This window comes from Alosa alosa, chromosome 6 (assembly GCF_017589495.1).
Source record: "Alosa alosa isolate M-15738 ecotype Scorff River chromosome 6, AALO_Geno_1.1, whole genome shotgun sequence".
Taxonomy (NCBI): domain Eukaryota; kingdom Metazoa; phylum Chordata; class Actinopteri; order Clupeiformes; family Clupeidae; genus Alosa; species Alosa alosa.
In genome coordinates, this window is record NC_063194.1 from 23,907,191 (window position 1) to 23,923,234 (window position 16,044).

Consider the following 16,044-nt stretch of genomic DNA (forward strand, 5'->3'; position numbering starts at 1 on the left):
AACTTCAACTTACAAAAACATATCAATCACAGCAGAACACAAAGCCAAACACAAATCAATATTGTTTGTGTGCATGAATGACCTGATCTGAACACAGTCTGGCACATTTTGCACTGGACATGGTAGGACCTTGACCCATTAAGCTCTCAAGGGGCAGGATACTGGTAGTGCAGACACAGTCCCATACTTTTCATTCACACTCCAACCAAAAATAAGACGCATCACTGTACTTTGTACTATATACCTTTTTTAGCGTTCCAAAGAAAATTCAAAGACGTAGGGAGATCCAAATGCTATTCCCCGCAAGTGCCACATACTTGAGAAAACGATTAAGTCAATTCCAACACTTCTCATGTCAGTATCAATATGTTACATCAACATATTTGATATTATTACATATGGTCTTGTTGTAGAGATCTACCTCATTTCAATGGCTAGCAGGCAATACAACAGCTATCTTTTCCAGTAATGAATTGAAATGATTGGTGGTATTTATAATTTATTAATTCGATTTGTAACCCCCCCTCTCCAATAAGCACATGTTGTCCTCTACCCAGACATAACACAACTCAGTTTGCTACTTCTCACACGTTTCCTGTGCCTCAGCAAAAAAAAAGGCTAAGCTGGACTGTCTGCTTCATTTCAGAGGAGGTGCATGCACAACGGATCATGTCACTGCATAGTGATGTGTGTGTGTGTGACACTATCCGGTAATTTTATTTTCCTTTAGAAACATTTGCTAAATTGAGATAAAGCTTTACCACAAGAGTTAATGTCACACACTCACATGCACACAAACACACCTTCAATTCTAAGCCCCTCAACCATGATCTGAAGACCTCATACTTTTATTACAGAGAGAGTAAGCAAGAGACAAAGAAATGCTAAGCGGGAGAGCGACAACGTAAAGGTCACAATCGAGTTGCATTCTGGGTTTGAGATTGGTAGTCCTTTCAGTGGCTCAACACAGTCTATGCGTGAGTCAGTCTGGAGTTATGGCCGTTACTGTGTGTGTGTATGTATATATATATATATATATATATATATGTGTGTGTGTGTGGGGGTGTTACTGCCCTCACTGGGGCAGCTGCAATAGTGTGCCCTGGTTGGAGGGCAGGTAGGTGACGTTGCGGGAGCGGCTGAGCTGGAAGGCGATGTCCTCTGCCGCCTCCAGCTTACGCAGCTCCACCAAGCCGTCGCCGGCCGTGGCCAGTGAGTTGGCGATCAGCAGGGCAGCCTGGGAGTCTCCTGCCGCAGAGATGATGGCTGCCTGTTTCTGCTGCTCCGCCTGGAGAGAGAGAGAGAGAGAGAGAGAGAGAGAGAGAGAGAGAGAGAGAGAGAGAGAGATTTTATTTACCTTCTGAAGCCTGCAGGTTTTAGGGGAGTATTCTTGTAGAGACAGATAACATTTCAGTTAAATTTACAATATTCAACCGGTGTAAACACTTACCTTCTCCACAACAAACCGGGCCCTCTCTGCTTCCTGCTGTGCCACCTGCTTCATCTCCACAGCCTCCGTAAACTCCTTACCAAAGGTCAAGTGTGTCTGCAGAGACAGAGGGCGTGCCAACATGAGACTAACCAACGAACACAACTAACTCAAACGAAACCCCATAGATATACATACAGAACTAAGAGAAAAGAGCGACAGGTGGAGAAAGCAACACAGGGAGTCAAAGACTAGGAGGTGTTGAGAGAAGTCTAAAGTCTTGAGAGAACTTAGGAGGAGGAATCCTTACCAGGGACACATCATCCAGAATAAGGCCAAATGTGGAGCAACGCTCAGTCAGGTCTTCACTGACTTGCCTGGACACCAACTCTCTCTGTGTGATCAACTCTCCTGCATCAAACCGGGCCTACATACACATATATGATATAGGCATATGATATAGGCAGTACAACACATAGTCAAAATGTAATCATCTCTGCTAAAGCATTACAAAAAAACAGGTCACATTGCCTATAGCAATTACTACAAACGAGTGATTCTGAAAGCACAACATAACAGCATATCAAGAACCATCTTGAGAGGGTTAAATACATCACAATGTTTATTGTATCAAGAAATATAGTGATTTAATGTGTCACAGTTACACATGTAGACTGTAGGAAAGTTAAGATGATGCGAGTTGTTTGATGAGTGGGTATTCTGTGTTGTGTTGCTTGACATTTTAGGCCTACAACATTTTTATTTAATGCAAATATCTATACCATACAAGACCTTGAGGGCGTCAATGGCTAATATCCTCATTCTTATGTGAGGATTAAGAGGTTCACTTTTTGCATGAAGAACACATCTTTGTGCAAACATACATTTGTAGTCTCACTCATTATTACATTTTAGTTATTGTAATCAAACTGGCCAAGGGCAAAGTTCATGAACCTTAATTAACTAATACACACATCAGCTCCAGACATATTTCAGAATAAGAGAAACATTGGTCATGGCGACAACTGGAAAAGCTTCAAAGCGGTGAGCACATCTTTAATCGTTGATCATGTTCTCCGACCTTGTATATTCTCATTAGATTAAAGAAATAAAAGTGAGTCTTGAATAAGGACTAAAGATAATCTGCAGGAGTAGTTGAATGTAGCACATAATTGTTTACACAATGTCAAGACTAAGGTCATTCATTTCCACTCTATCCTTACTGTACTTCACATCAGGACAGAACCAATAGTCCGTCACTCACCACGACTGCTTTTAGCACTTCGGTGGTGATTGAGGGAAGCACTCGCTCATCGTAGTCCTCGCCAATGCTGGTGAAGATGCGTGGTAGCTGGTTAGCAACGGGCCGGAACAGAATCCTTAGGGTGATGTTCACATTCTGCAAATCTGCAAGTGGGCCACAAATATTGAGAAATACACACACATGCACACAAATGACCGGGCCCGTGAGAAGGGTCCTTAACCACAGAGATGGAGAAGGTGTACACAGCAACACATACCTTTACTTCCAGTAATGACTGGCACGTTACGGGGACGAGACCTGCAGTCGAAGACTATTGGTTTCTGGACCCAGGGGATCAGGAAGTGTGTCCCCTCCCCAACTACGGCATCCTGCACCCCCCGAAACCGGTCAAAGATCACTGCCCTGTGCCCTGCGTCCACTATGACACACATACAGGATGATGGATCATCAACATGTAGGCTTTTACTCCACTGAGTGTTAACTCGCATTAGTAAACACAGTATGAATTCTATGTGTATTACTATTCAACTCAAGGAAAGAATATTTAGTTTGCTACACACTATATGTCTGAAAAACACCAAAAAGTTCCAGTCAACGGTTGACATCCTACTTCAAGCAAAGGTCCATCCAAAATGCGGCAAGCGGTCTCAAAAACTTACCATTAAAAAGGGCAGAGTTCACCACACCTCCACCAACAGCCAGGGCCAGCCCCAATTTTCCAATTGACTCAAACAATTTAGCCATGATGGGAAAGGATCAGTCCTTAAAAATAAAGAGAAATAATTTCAGTTAGAGCGAGGTAGATGTCTTCTTTTATAAAACACGTCAAACCGTCAACATTGACAAATTCTGCCCCTTCTGTAAGACATCCTTGGGAGCTCAGACGATAACGTTAATGAACACAAGATTCTCTGATCTTGACTACCCAGTACCCAGACAGACACCATGTGGCGTAAAAGAAGCTTAGTTAACCTCTCACCTGCAAAACCGCCTCAGCGTCAGTAACGTTAAACTAAAAATTTCCTCGGATAGTAAATACAGTGACAAAGCTCATTTGATAACGTTACACTGGATGCGTGCTAGCTGATGTAAACTAGCATGGAAGACAGCTTAGAACTTGACGTTCTTCACTCAGTCTTCCAGCAACGTTCAATAACGCAACTACTTTATTAAATTGAAGAGTTATGGGTTTATGCTACGTGATAGATATACTTTAGTGAGGATGTTTTACATATATTTCAAACACATGCTCTGTTATTTCTGCACTTACCCAATGCTTTACCAATTCACTGTGACCTCCACCGGACTCGCGATGTAAGACACACATGAAATGTTGAGCCTACTGAGCATGCGCTTGACTCCTAATAAGAGTTCCTCTTATTGGTCAGATGACTTCTGTCATAGGTATGTCTAGCATGTATTGTGAAATGACATTGGTCGGTCCAGACTGCCCAAGATATGTCGGTAGATTACGTTTTTTTTTTGTGCATGCATTCAGGTGGCTTTTGCTGATCTATAAATGATAAAAATCGTTTAGCATGAATGGTATCGCTGCCACAGCAATCAATTCTTCTCTAAAGAAAATGAAAATACATCAAAATACAATAAAAATTAATAGTATGTTAAGGAAATAAGAAAACGACTTGACTACACCACACACACACAAACGCGTGCGCGCTTGTTAACTAAACAATAACCCTGGAAGTAAAGTAAGACATGTATTTATTAAACTCAAACTGGTGGCCAGCCTGTCTGATACCATGCCCCTCTGTCCTTCTGTAACCCCTGTCTCAAATCTGACGTTTTCTTTTAAAACGCCACCTAGCTGCAAGCCACAGAAATACAATGTTCAATTCTTCATAGAAGTTTCACTTTCCTGGTTTGCGAAGATGTCGGCGTGAGTGCGAAGTACGAATGCTCTCTCTCTGCGTTTCAGAGCCAGGTAAACTGCACTTCTCGTCCGAGAGATGACTGATGTGATACGCACAGAATACATCCATAGCATATTGAATGTCAGCATCTAGCTGGGGAATTGTCGTACCAAAGGCAGCACATCGCTAGTCAGCTTTCTCTGTGACAAATTGATAATCAGTTTCTGTTTGCAGACAGCTGCATTTCAAACTCAAATTTTGATTATTTAGACTCAAGATAGCTTATGTGTTACTATTGGTAGTATAAACACTGGATCGATTTGTTACATATAACCATACCTTCACATCCCTGTCTTGTAGACAATGCATTTTGGGGTAAATATGTTGTGGTAATTAAAGCTAGCTAGCGGTCCTCCCGCGCGCACCAAGAGGTTGGCGCCCACCTGCTGATTTTTTGTTTGTTTGTGATCCTGTGTGGATTTGGTATTTCATTTCTTTTGTTTAACATTCCACACCGTATTATTTTAATCGAGCCATAGACCTATGTAGTCAAGAAGGATGCAATAGAGGGCCAGGTGGTGGTGGTCCCACTGTGGAAGCTTTGATTTTTTTTGTCTCATCCATCCAATCAGATCAGTGTTTTCATGTGGATGGGAGGGGACAGGTTGAAAATGTTAGGAAAACCTTTGGATATTTGAGACGAGAGTTGTGTGCGTGGACAATAAAAGGGGGAGACAAAATATGTTCATTTGGAAGGGTCTGTGAATCCAGATGAGCCAGTTTCTGAATGTCAAGAACTGCAACCTGAGTAAGGATTTACTGTGTGACAGGAATGGTTTCCCCTTCAAAGCAGACTGGGAAACATCTCAAAACACTGAGCAAGACTATTGTGAAACTACAAAGACGGTCAAGCATGAGTGCCAGAATGGTTTACATGTTCCACTATTCTGGTGCTGATAATAAGCATTGCGATAAAATGTGAAAATATGGAGAACATGTTTCAACAACATGGTTTGCACAATCAGCCGATTAGAATTTTCAGCTTAAGTAGGCTACTTTGACCTCATCATTTACCCATGAGCGGCTCTTATTTACAATCATCCCAGACAACCGGTTGGCAACAGTGGCAGCTTCCATGCAGAATGCTTTTGACATTATGTTTAGCATAAGGCAAGGATTTGTTGATGAGTAGTCATGGCAACAACCAACAACCAAGCTTTATAATTATTCAGCAGTGATTCAATTCTATCAAAGAGGCTAGAACTAACTGCGACCATTCGATTAGTTTAGATATTGCTTGCAGGTGTGCTTTTACCTTTTATCTTAAAAATGTTTTAATTTACAAATATTATGCTCTTACTATTAGACAAGAAGAAGTTGCCCCTAGTTTGTCAGCATCTGGAGATGCATGATTTGTTGTCCTTTGCACCAATTCATTTCTTAATGGCATGGTAAAATGCAAATTTTATAGTTTGATTTTTTTTTTCATTGTTCTCCTCAGAGTAGATCCAGCAGATGGCAGGCTTGGGCCGGTCGTTAGACATCGTGGGTCTGCCCAGTGACGTTGAGCGTGACCGTCTTATTGACAAACTCCTGATACACTTCCTCCGCCCCAGCAATGGGGGAGGTGAGGTGCTGTCCGTCACTGTCAGCAAAGCCAGGCCACGGTCTGCCCTCGTCACCTTTGAGGATAGAAAAGGTCAGTAGTGTGTGTGTGTGAGCAAGAGAGAGAGAGTGTGTGTGTGTGTGTGTGTGTGTGTGTGAGAGAGAGAGAGAGAGAGAGAGAGAGAGAGAGAGAGAGAGAGAGAGAGAGAGAGAGAGAATGCCTACGCATGTTAAGTTTGTGCATCTTATTTACTTTGCATGTGTGTCATTGCCCTAACCTCATAGGGAGAGCTTGTGGGGCTGAGTGGTTTGTGCCTAGGAATGCTGACTGGAAACAAGACCAGAGTAAATGGGGATTCTAGGCGGTCCAGACATTGTTTATGTGATGACAGCTGATGGATATGGCTTGCTGATTACACCAGTAGCACAAATATTGCTGGTGCTATTTGTGCTCAGGTTTTGGGCAGTGCCCTGCCGTGGTGCTCCAGTGTTTTGAACTTTGCATTTTGTGTTGTTGTTGTTTTTTGTAAGTTGGCTTGTGGGGAGATGTGGTTTGACTTTTTTACGAGCTGCCTCAATTGATTTAGAGGGAGTGGGTGGGACCTGCTGTAGAGATAGGCAGTGTGTGTGTGTGTGTGTGTGTTGGTGTATACCATACGGTAGGGTGGTAAGAGTTCGACAATTATTCAATGTTGTTTTGCTCTGTGCCTCTGTAATATAATTGCTGTTTGTGTTTTTGGATTGTTTTTGTGAATATCATGTGTAAATTGTGGAATGCATTGTGAAAGTGTCGGGGCAATCTGATATTTGAACTGTGTGTCTGTGACTAGTGTATCTATGTATTTGTGTGCCTGTATTTACCGTATGTACATTTGTGAATAGGTTGTGTGTGTGTGTGTGTGTGTGTGTGTGTGTGTGTGTGTGTGTGTGTGTGTGTGCGTGCAAGCACGTGCATAATACTGGTCATTTGTGTTTAGTGAATAAGTGTGTGAGCGTGTGTAGGTGTGTGGCTTAAGTTATTCAGCCAGTGCAGTGCTGAGTTAGACTGAGTCTCTAATGTGATTGATCTCTCCTCTCTGACGTTATACAGTGGCACTGAGCGTGCTCAACCATCGCCCCCACATTTTGGAGTTAGATGGCCAGAAGCACGAACTTTCTGTCAGTTTAGCCAGTGCACAACCCGCCGTCAACCCAGACATGGTGAGGTGGTTTGTCGTTTTGTTTACAGTGTTTTAAGCCACGGAACTCCTCATATGCCTTTGCCATCATCAAATAATCTCTTCTCGGCTGCCTCCTTCAACATCTCTTTTCATGTCTTCCAGGTTATTTTGACAATGTCGGTGACTGTAGATTGCCATCAGCTACCACTGGGTAAGAGGGCAGTCACTAACCTGCAGCGCCAGTTCCCAGATCTGCACATCAGCTTCCCCTCTCCAGAGGGGAACCGTTGCTCATTAAGTGGACCGTACTCTCAGATGCAGCCCGCTGTGGCCCACATCCTCGAGTTACATGAGCACAGTCGGGGCAGGAATCCAAGGCCAGAGGAGGAGAATGGGTTTGGTCTTACAGCATCACAGTCAGAGCAGATGTGGCCGGAGTCAAATGGACCTCCCAGCCCACTCGCACTGGGAGCTTTAGGTTCGTCTGCAGGACAGGAAGTGGAGAACTTGGGTGCCGAGGGAGGTGCCTTGGGTCTAAGCCTGCCCGGAAGTCACCCGTTGAGGCTGGAGGATGAGTTAAAATGCGATGCTGAGGTGGAGGATCTCTCCCTGATTATGGACTCTGATTTGTTCCAGTACCTGCAGAGGTGTAAGGAGTATCGGCAAATCCTGAGGGATCACAATGTGGAGGTGGTGGACGAGACCTCACACGGTCTCACCACTCTCTTCTTTCAGGCCAGGTCAAAGGTCACAGAGGAGTCGGAAGTCCCAGGGCACACACTGAAGCGTCTGGCGCGTGCCCAGAAAGAGCTACGGCAGCTCCAGCAGCAGCAGGAGGCATCCTTGCGCAGGGCTCAGTTGAGTAAAAGCACCCTCTGTAGTACACGAGCCCTGGAGAATGTTCAGTCCCTGCTGCCAAAGCTCCTGCTAACTGAAGATGATGAAAATGTGTATATTGTTGGAGAGAGTAGTGACGTTTCTCAGGCCAAACAGCTTTTAATGCTGGGCTATCGCCTGAGAAAGGAGGACGTTGTTGCCACATCTGCTCACTCACCCTCACATTCTCCATCACATACTCTTTCACCAGCCTCCAGCCCCTCTGATGCAGGCCAAGGGGAACGGTTGGACTCCAAACCCACAGTGGAGGATCCTAGGTTCGGCAAGATGCTTCGTACCTCTGGAGGGGATCGCAAGATGGAGTACAAGCTGGCAGCTCGATTTAAGAGCTCTGGAGTAACGTTAGGGGGGCTGGGGCCTAAGCCTGGAGACCTGAGTGACCTGAAGGACCAAAGAGACTTAGATTTGCAGAGGCTCTCTACTAAAAATGAGACACTATTGGCATCGGGAAACTCGTTAGTTGGCAGAGACAAGCTCTTGTCTGGAGGCGCTGGGATAGATTTTGCAGCACTCCAGATTTCGCCACCTGAACGCACTGGAGAGGATATTCTGTTCAGAGGCACGGATCCACAGACCACTGCAGCCATGTTTGTGCCCATGTCCATGACAATATCCACTCGTGCCGGCACCTCATTCTCATCCCTACCACTTCAAACTCCTTTAGATGTGAAGACACTTCATCCGCCTGGTCCTCCGTCTGGGTCTTCAGGATCTTCTGGTCTAAAGAGAGCTAGCAGTTTCTCGGGCAGGACCCGAGCGAAGCAGGACGAGGCGAAACCAGAGGCTGCGCAGGCAACGGGCTCCGCTCCTCGCAGCAGACCAAGATCCAACAGCATCACCAGAGTTCACTCGGCCGAGGTCATAGTGCCGCTGCTGATGTGGTCCTACATGAAGGAGGCATACCGCACGCGCCTGGACGATATGACGTCCGACTTGCAGATGTCAGAGAGTCAGTCAGGAACAGACTCTGGTGTTAAGGTGGTTCTGAAGGGAGCTGAGTCAAGTGTGGTGCTCACTTGCCAGCGTGAGCTTCAGAAACTTGTTTCCATGGTGACGTCGGACTTCAGCATTATGGAGTTGCGTCTGTCCGACCTGGGCATTGTCGAGGGGGACGAGGTGTTTGAAGCCTGCTGCGCGGACGTACGTTCACGATTCAGCAAGGTTAGCCAGCGAAAGTGCAGAGGAAGTCTCTACCTGATTGGCCCAAAACTGCTGTGTTCACAGGTGGATGCAATGCTGCGAGAAGTGTTTTCTGGAGGGCCCGGGCAAAAGGCCCCCTCTCAACCCTTCCTTAAACAGCCAGTCTCTTCAAAAGATGGCTTGGACCCCGACCACACCCAAAGAGGTTCCAGCAGCAGTGACACAGAAAAAAATACAAACAGGAAGAAAGACCTACAGAAAGGAAAAAGACTCCCCTCAGAACCTACAGAAAGCACCCACAGACGGAAAGGCCATCCATTGGAGCCCACGGCCGAAGGGCTTAGCCTGCCATTAGCAAAGAAAGAGCCTGTCACCAGGGAGAAGGTTGAAAGGGGTGGTACCACCTCAGGCAGGAAAAGCAAGACGTACACATCTCCAAGCCCATCGGCTGACACAAGCCAAGGAGCAGTGGCATGGAGGTTTGATGAAAAGCCATCCTCTTTGCCAATTACGTTGTCCAAAGCACAAGAATTTGTCAAACAGACTAACCTTCATCCCAGCCCGACAGTGACCACATGCATTTGTGGGGAGAGTTGTTCACAGTTGGCACGCATGGCATGTGGATTGACTTTTTGTCGTCGGTGCATGTCCCTCCATGGCCACTGCCAGCTCTGCTCTAGTAAAGGGACAGAGCAGTCACTTCCAAATAAGAGCCAAGAACAGAACAAAAACCAGGACCAAGCCTTGGCTGGCCGGTTACGGGGACAATCTGTACCGGGTATCCATGGAACCATGAGCTGTGTGGAGCTTCCTTTCAGCCTGTCGGGCCATGCCAGAGACACCACAGCCAAAATCACCTACGTCATCACTGATGGCATTCAAGATGTAAGAATGGGTATATTTAGGCTGTAAAATTTGTATATTTTAGGCTGTATTCATACCAGCAGAAGCTTCAGTTAGACATTTGTGATAGTTGCTCTGGAGACCAGAGCAGTTTGTAACTCCTGCACAAAACTTAAACGTCCCACATACTCGACGCACCCGACCAGTAGCGCGACAATGTGACGGTCACAGAAGCGCCGTAACCATTTATACTCGCGCGTGGTGGTCGTGACACTAGTTGCAATATTCTCCTGAACAGAGGTGTCACTGTTGTGAAAACACTAACGCTAACTACGTTACACAGCAGAAGAAGCTGCAGTAAGAAACACTAGTAGCTAGCCTCTGTGATCGTACTTCAGACTTTGGTTGCTACTATTCAATACAACTACCATCATCATTATCATCTAGTTTCCAAGGTGTGTGCACAGGTAGATAGCTGGATATATAGATAGGTACTTTAGTCATCCCGAGGGAAATTTTAATAATTTAAACAGTTTAGTTAGCTGGCTAGCTAGCTAGCAGCTGGCTGAGTTTGTGTAATTTCCTAAAGTGGAAAGAGATTTTGTTCAGGCCTTAGATATATATTTAGGATAGATATCCTTTGTTTGAAAATAAATCGTTTCTATTCTTTCCTCTTAATTCCATGTGTTGCAACTTTCACTGGTAACTTTGTTAACTTATCCAGCAAACTATTAAAAATTCACGACTGTAACAAAACACTGCAACTCTCGCTTGCCCTCGAACTAGTCCATCTTCCTGTTTCCGCCTTGTCGCGCTCGTCTGAAAAAAAATTAGTGGTGCGCTACCTCGCGCTACCTGGCTTAAATCCTGGTGCGCCAGCAAGATCTACGTCACGTTGTCGCGCTACCAGTCGGGTGCGTCGAGTATGTAGAAGCCCTTACTCTCAAATATGATATACATCATATCATCATATATATATTCAAAGACAAAGGTATCTCCTCTAAATCATTGAACAGTTTACTCTATGAGTTGTCCAGGCTCATTCCCTTTACCCCTGCTGTTTTTAGGAGGGACATCCCTGTCCAGGGTCACCGTTCGAGGGGGGAGTTTTTGAGGCCTATCTGCCCCTCAGTGCAAGAGGTAGGGGCTTCCTGCCACTCCTTGAGAGAGCTTTTCGGCAGGGTCTCACCTTCACCATCTCCATGGGCAACACCACTGGTGACAGGGTGGCCAAGGTTGTGTGGCACAACATTCCCCACAAGACAAAAATGGAAGGTGGTAAAAGTGGGTAAGTCATCACAGTAATGGAATTAGTCGACCAAAAATACCAAGTACTTTTTTTTTTATTATTAATCTGTTAAGCACCCAATAAGCATTGCGTTTGTTTGTTTAGAAATGGCTATCCAGACTCCAATTACCTGAGTCGTCTGTCAGAGGCCCTGAAGGCTCAAGGAATTGAAGACGTGCCAGTGACTCAGGACAAAGCCAAACCATGACCAAGCAGAATCAAAAGTGCACTGTAATCCTTTCCAAAATAGTGAAAACGCTTGCCTTGAATGTTAGAATAATTTTAAAAAATTGTTTTAGTTGTATCTATTTTATCAACCACTTTAGTGGATTGCTTTAATTTTAGAAATTGTATAATTGAAGATGTTCAACTCTTGTCTTTTAAAAATGTGTTTTTTTATATATACCAATACCAAATGTATTTTTGACAATTTTTTACAGTAAAATCATTTAATGTCACAGTATTTTGTTCAGTTATGAGGATTTGTATTTCTAATTAATCAAACAAGTCTTGAGTAGAAAATCAGTGTCTCTCTTCTGTCTCAGCCCAGCATATCAGACAGAGGCTACAAAATATCTGGGCGATTCTATCTGAATTGCTTTTCATTACCCATTGAAATGCCCTCACACAGCCAATTAGGAGAAGTAGCAGGACTCGTCTTGGCCAGGGACCATCCTGTCCATCCATTTAATAAAGGAGATAATGATTTCCCCATTTTCCTGCACATTTGATAAGTCAGCACAACACCTGATCGATTAACAGGGCAGTCTGGTTCCACTGTTCAGATATTTTGTCTTGAACAGTCTCCCTCTCTCACACACACTATCCATCCAAACGTTCAGTTTTGCCCTAGTGTGAGACACATCATCCTCTCATAAGAATTTGCATAATGAGCTATTCTCCCTATATAAAACTTGTTGAAGCACAAAGTACAGCCCCTTGCATTGGAAAGGCATGGTAATTGTGTAGTTGTAAAATGTGCAACCTCATAAAGAATACATGCCTAGTTCTCTTGTTCACATAGTTGCAAACCTCTTTACTCGGAGATGAAACTCTGCAGGAAATGAAACTGAAAGGAGCCGGTGGCATTAAAGAGCTCTGCGGTTATGCCCTTTTGCCTTCCATCACAGCATAGCACAGGCAATGGCAGGATTCAGCAGCGTGCGGTCTCAGGACCAGATCACTTGTTCAGTCTGTCTGGATCTGCTTGATGATCCTGTGACCATTCCATGTGGACATACGTACTGTTTTGGCTGTATTAAGCGCTGCTGGGATGATGACAAAGGAGGCGTCTACCGTTGCCCTTATTGCAGGGTGGTCTACAGTGAAAGACCTGCCCTCAACAAAAACACCATGTTTGCCGAGGTGGTGGAGAAACTGAGGGAGACTGGACTCCAGCCTGTGTCTGCAGATCCCGCAAACCCTGGACCTGAAGACGCGAGCTGCAACGTTTGCACTGGGAGAAAACTGAAAGCCACCCAGTCATGTCTGACCTGTCTAGCTTCTTACTGTGAACTTCACTTCAACCTTCACAATGAATTAAATGCTGGAAACAAACACAGGGTCGTTAGTGCCACCACGAAACTGCAGGAGAGCATCTGCACAGCCCATGGCAAGCTACTGGAGGTTTACTGTTGCACTGACTACCAGTTTATCTGTTGTCTCTGCGCCATGGACGACACACACAAGAGCCATGAAACCATCTCAGTTGTGGGAAGTGCTGACAAGCAGGTATCTGAACTTTGAAACTAAGATAATTCAATTTGGGTGAATGTAGTTAGCAAGGAGGTACATAATGAGTCTGAACAAAATAATCTCTTTTATAGTAACCGGTGGTATTATTTCTTAATTTAATCTATCTTGGGCACTTTAAAATTCAGTAAGCATAGACTGAAAGCTGTTGCCACCCAAACTGTCATAAAGCCTGTCAAAGTGTGGTTTACAGTTTATAATAAAGAAGCCGAACTGCCCTTACATTTTTATTACCTCTGAGTTTCCTGTCCAGTTTCTCAGTGCATGACGGCAGGCTCTGAATGATTAATGTGTCTCCAGAGGCTGCTGGGTGTGGCCCAGAAGAAGTCCCTGGAGAGTGTCCAGAGGAAAGAGATGCAAGCCCAGGACCTGAGGAAGGCCACAGACTCTCTCAAGGTAAACACAAGCAATACAATAACAGAACAAAACAATCAGTAGATCATAAGAGATTTTAGGATGACATGCACCCCACCCTGCTACAAAAGCTCCAGTTTGGTGTGTGTGTGCGTGCGTGCGTGTGTGTCAGCCACGGGCAGGGCAGTTTAAATGGGGTCGTGCTCCCATTTTGTGCCTCATCAGGAGTCGGTCCAGACGTGTGTGGCGGACTGTGAGCGAGTGTTTGGGGAGCTGATTGGCTCAGCTGAGAGGATCTGCTCCAAGGTGACGGATGTAATCAGGGCTCAGGAGGAGGCTGAACTCCGGCGTGCTGCAGCCCTGCTGGAGAGACTGGACAAGGAGAGCCGTGAGATGAAGGAGAGGGCTGCTGAGATGGACAAGCTCTCAGACACCGATGACCACATCAACTTTATTCAGGTGCCAGTATTAATATTGCCTTACCAGCAGCACATGATTGTTATATCCTGTTTAGACGGGGTTGATTTAAACGGAAAAAGATTTGAATCATTCACATTCACATTGGAAAGACAAACTATCTACTATCTGTAAATCAGTACCATCTGCAAAGCAGTAATAATTATGATTTATCCTGTACTGATTTTAGAGTTTTCAGCCTCTGTGTGGCCCTGCTGTATCTGAGGATCCATCCAGCATGGTCATTAATACACGCTGCTCTTTTGGAAACTTGAGGGAATCCATCTCTGACCTGCAAAAGCAACTACAGGAGATCTGCAAGCAGGCTATGGAAAAGATATCTAAAGGAGGTAAGAGAGATATTTTTTAGCAGTTATTGAGCTGATTATTCAAAATCACTGCAGAAACTACATTGACTATATGAGAGTCTAATACATTCTTAACCTCTTTATTATTATAAACTATATGGTATTTCAGTAACTGACACTATCCACAGTATCCCACTAGTATGTAGAGAATTACACAGAGTTTGGATTTACTACTTGATGGGATTAACATTTGTTTATGTCCATAGACTATGTATCTACACATAAAACTGACGATGAAAAAGGTTGGCAGGGCAAAGACAAGGTGCCGAGGGAGCATGATAGTGAAGGGGAGATGGCGCCATGTCGCAATGAGCCACAGTGGAGGCGTCAAAACTCAGAGGAGCAGGCGCCAACGCACCAGACCCCCTCAGCACCATGGAGGAGGCGTGCGGCCTCAGAGGAGCCAGCGAGGCAAGACCCAGGATGGGCACCTCCGCCATGGAGGAAAAAGCAGTCTGAGTGGAGGGCACGGGAGGCCAGCCCAGGGGATAGGGGGCAGAGGAGGTCAAGAACGCAAGACCCCTGGAGGCAGCAGTCTCGAAGGAGAGAGTGGCAGGAAGAGGGCTCAACATGGAAACAGTGATTCCCCCACAAAGGAAAGCAGTATATTCATAGTGTACAATTAGTTGCATTACATTTGAAATAGATGACATATGACATATGTATAGCCTGACATTAAACATAAAAAGGTATGGTACGTTTGTGATGATGATGATGATGATGTAGATGTATCCCAGTAAAATCATGGCTGGATCTCTGAATGGTAATCCAGGGACAAAAGGTTAGGGAGGCCTCATGAGGTTCTAAAATTTGTATTATCATTGGTTGTTGCCCTGTTACAGGTAAGAAGGTGCCCTCTGATGGACATAAGTGATTATACTTGAAGTTCCCCCAGTCTCCTGTAGGGGGCCCTGACACATTCTCCAGCCCAAAGGCTAGTGGGAACCACCCTTGCGAGGGATCCATGCCTGAGTCTGCCGCAGCTGCTTCCTAGACCTTTTTCTTTACCGCTGCCCCTGGCACCAGTCCTGGTCTGTGTCACTGACGTTGGCAGCGCTGCCACTAGCCTGTCACAAAGTAATGAAAACGTTTGAATGAGTGGTCTTACATGCATGCTGACTGCCAGCCTCTGCTGTCTCAAGCAACCAGGGAGGAAGTCACTCAAGGTAATGAGACTAGAGTGGCCCTCAGTCAGGGCGTGGGGCGCCTGTGGCCAGTGCTGTCTGGGCTTTGTGGAACACAGCAAAAAGGAGGAGAGAACTGGGGAAACCTGTGTTGATTACAGACACGTACGTCTCTGAGAGCATGCTGTTATCCACCACTACAGCCTTAACAGTTTAATTAGGTGGGTCTGTTTCACTTCAGCTTTGTCCCTGATACGTCACCAGACCCAGCTACCGACAACCTTATTTAGCCTGTTGTACTGCCTGTATTCTGTAGTCTACAAGCTCTATTTGTTGAGGACAGTTTGGTCTGTCTAATGCCATCTAATGACCTTTAAATGTTTCCAGTAACGTTATATGGTGTCCTTATCTGCTGGCTGTAGAATCTTGGGGTTTGAAAAATAAAGAATATGGAAAACATTAGTGCCTCTTTGATTCATACCATATCTAATGA

At 45.1% G+C, this 16,044-nt stretch overlaps 3 protein-coding genes across 5 annotated transcripts; 2 read left to right on the forward strand and 1 right to left on the reverse strand.

Moving 5' to 3' along the window:
* Nucleotides 1-825: 825 nt before the first annotated feature.
* On the reverse strand, nucleotides 826-4,067 carry phb (prohibitin). Its single transcript, XM_048247022.1, has 7 exons — nucleotides 3,964-4,067; nucleotides 3,353-3,455; nucleotides 2,950-3,111; nucleotides 2,694-2,836; nucleotides 1,740-1,856; nucleotides 1,451-1,546; nucleotides 826-1,288 (listed from the first exon to the last, which is right to left on the reverse strand). Exons 2-7 carry the CDS (start codon nucleotides 3,435-3,437, stop codon nucleotides 1,076-1,078), a joined length of 816 nt encoding a protein of 271 aa, XP_048102979.1. The 5' UTR covers nucleotides 3,438-3,455; nucleotides 3,964-4,067; the 3' UTR covers nucleotides 826-1,075.
* A 241-nt stretch (nucleotides 4,068-4,308) lies between these two features.
* On the forward strand, nucleotides 4,309-12,019 carry si:busm1-163l24.3. Of its 3 annotated transcripts, none has more exons than XM_048246873.1 (6): nucleotides 4,309-4,635; nucleotides 6,066-6,263; nucleotides 7,260-7,369; nucleotides 7,492-10,251; nucleotides 11,277-11,497; nucleotides 11,603-12,019. In XM_048246873.1, exons 2-6 carry the CDS (start codon nucleotides 6,080-6,082, stop codon nucleotides 11,703-11,705), a joined length of 3,378 nt encoding a protein of 1,125 aa, XP_048102830.1. In that variant the 5' UTR covers nucleotides 4,309-4,635; nucleotides 6,066-6,079; the 3' UTR covers nucleotides 11,706-12,019. The 3 variants fall into 3 exon arrangements, with proteins under 3 accessions (XP_048102830.1, XP_048102831.1, XP_048102832.1); XM_048246874.1 differs by having other exon boundaries at nucleotides 6,071-6,263; XM_048246875.1 differs by lacking the exons at nucleotides 4,309-4,635; nucleotides 7,260-7,369 and having other exon boundaries at nucleotides 6,069-6,263.
* A 94-nt stretch (nucleotides 12,020-12,113) lies between these two features.
* On the forward strand, nucleotides 12,114-16,010 carry LOC125296797 (E3 ubiquitin/ISG15 ligase TRIM25-like). Its single transcript, XM_048246876.1, has 5 exons — nucleotides 12,114-13,228; nucleotides 13,550-13,645; nucleotides 13,829-14,062; nucleotides 14,250-14,409; nucleotides 14,634-16,010. Exons 1-5 carry the CDS (start codon nucleotides 12,641-12,643, stop codon nucleotides 15,008-15,010), a joined length of 1,455 nt encoding a protein of 484 aa, XP_048102833.1. The 5' UTR covers nucleotides 12,114-12,640; the 3' UTR covers nucleotides 15,011-16,010.
* Nucleotides 16,011-16,044: the final 34 nt, after the last annotated feature.

Bases quoted from the DNA above. Each gene is read 5' to 3' on its own strand.
- phb (XM_048247022.1), bottom strand. From the start codon at position 3,437: ATGGCTAAATTGTTTGAGTCAATTGGAAAATTGGGGCTGGCCCTGGCT. The intron at 3,112-3,352 runs GTAAGTTTTTGA...TGTGTGTCATAG, and splicing joins GAACTCTGCCCTTTTTAATG to TGGACGCAGGGCACAGGGCA. The intron at 2,837-2,949 runs GTATGTGTTGCT...GCCCACTTGCAG, and splicing joins AGTCATTACTGGAAGTAAAG to ATTTGCAGAATGTGAACATC.
- si:busm1-163l24.3 (XM_048246873.1), top strand. From the start codon at position 6,080: ATGGCAGGCTTGGGCCGGTCGTTAGACATCGTGGGTCTGCCCAGTGAC. The intron at 10,252-11,276 runs GTAAGAATGGGT...TGCTGTTTTTAG, and splicing joins TCACTGATGGCATTCAAGAT to GAGGGACATCCCTGTCCAGG. The intron at 11,498-11,602 runs GTAAGTCATCAC...TTGTTTGTTTAG, and splicing joins ATGGAAGGTGGTAAAAGTGG to AAATGGCTATCCAGACTCCA.
- LOC125296797 (XM_048246876.1), top strand. From the start codon at position 12,641: ATGGCAGGATTCAGCAGCGTGCGGTCTCAGGACCAGATCACTTGTTCA. The intron at 13,646-13,828 runs GTAAACACAAGC...GTGCCTCATCAG, and splicing joins AGGCCACAGACTCTCTCAAG to GAGTCGGTCCAGACGTGTGT. The intron at 14,410-14,633 runs GTAAGAGAGATA...TTATGTCCATAG, and splicing joins GGAAAAGATATCTAAAGGAG to ACTATGTATCTACACATAAA.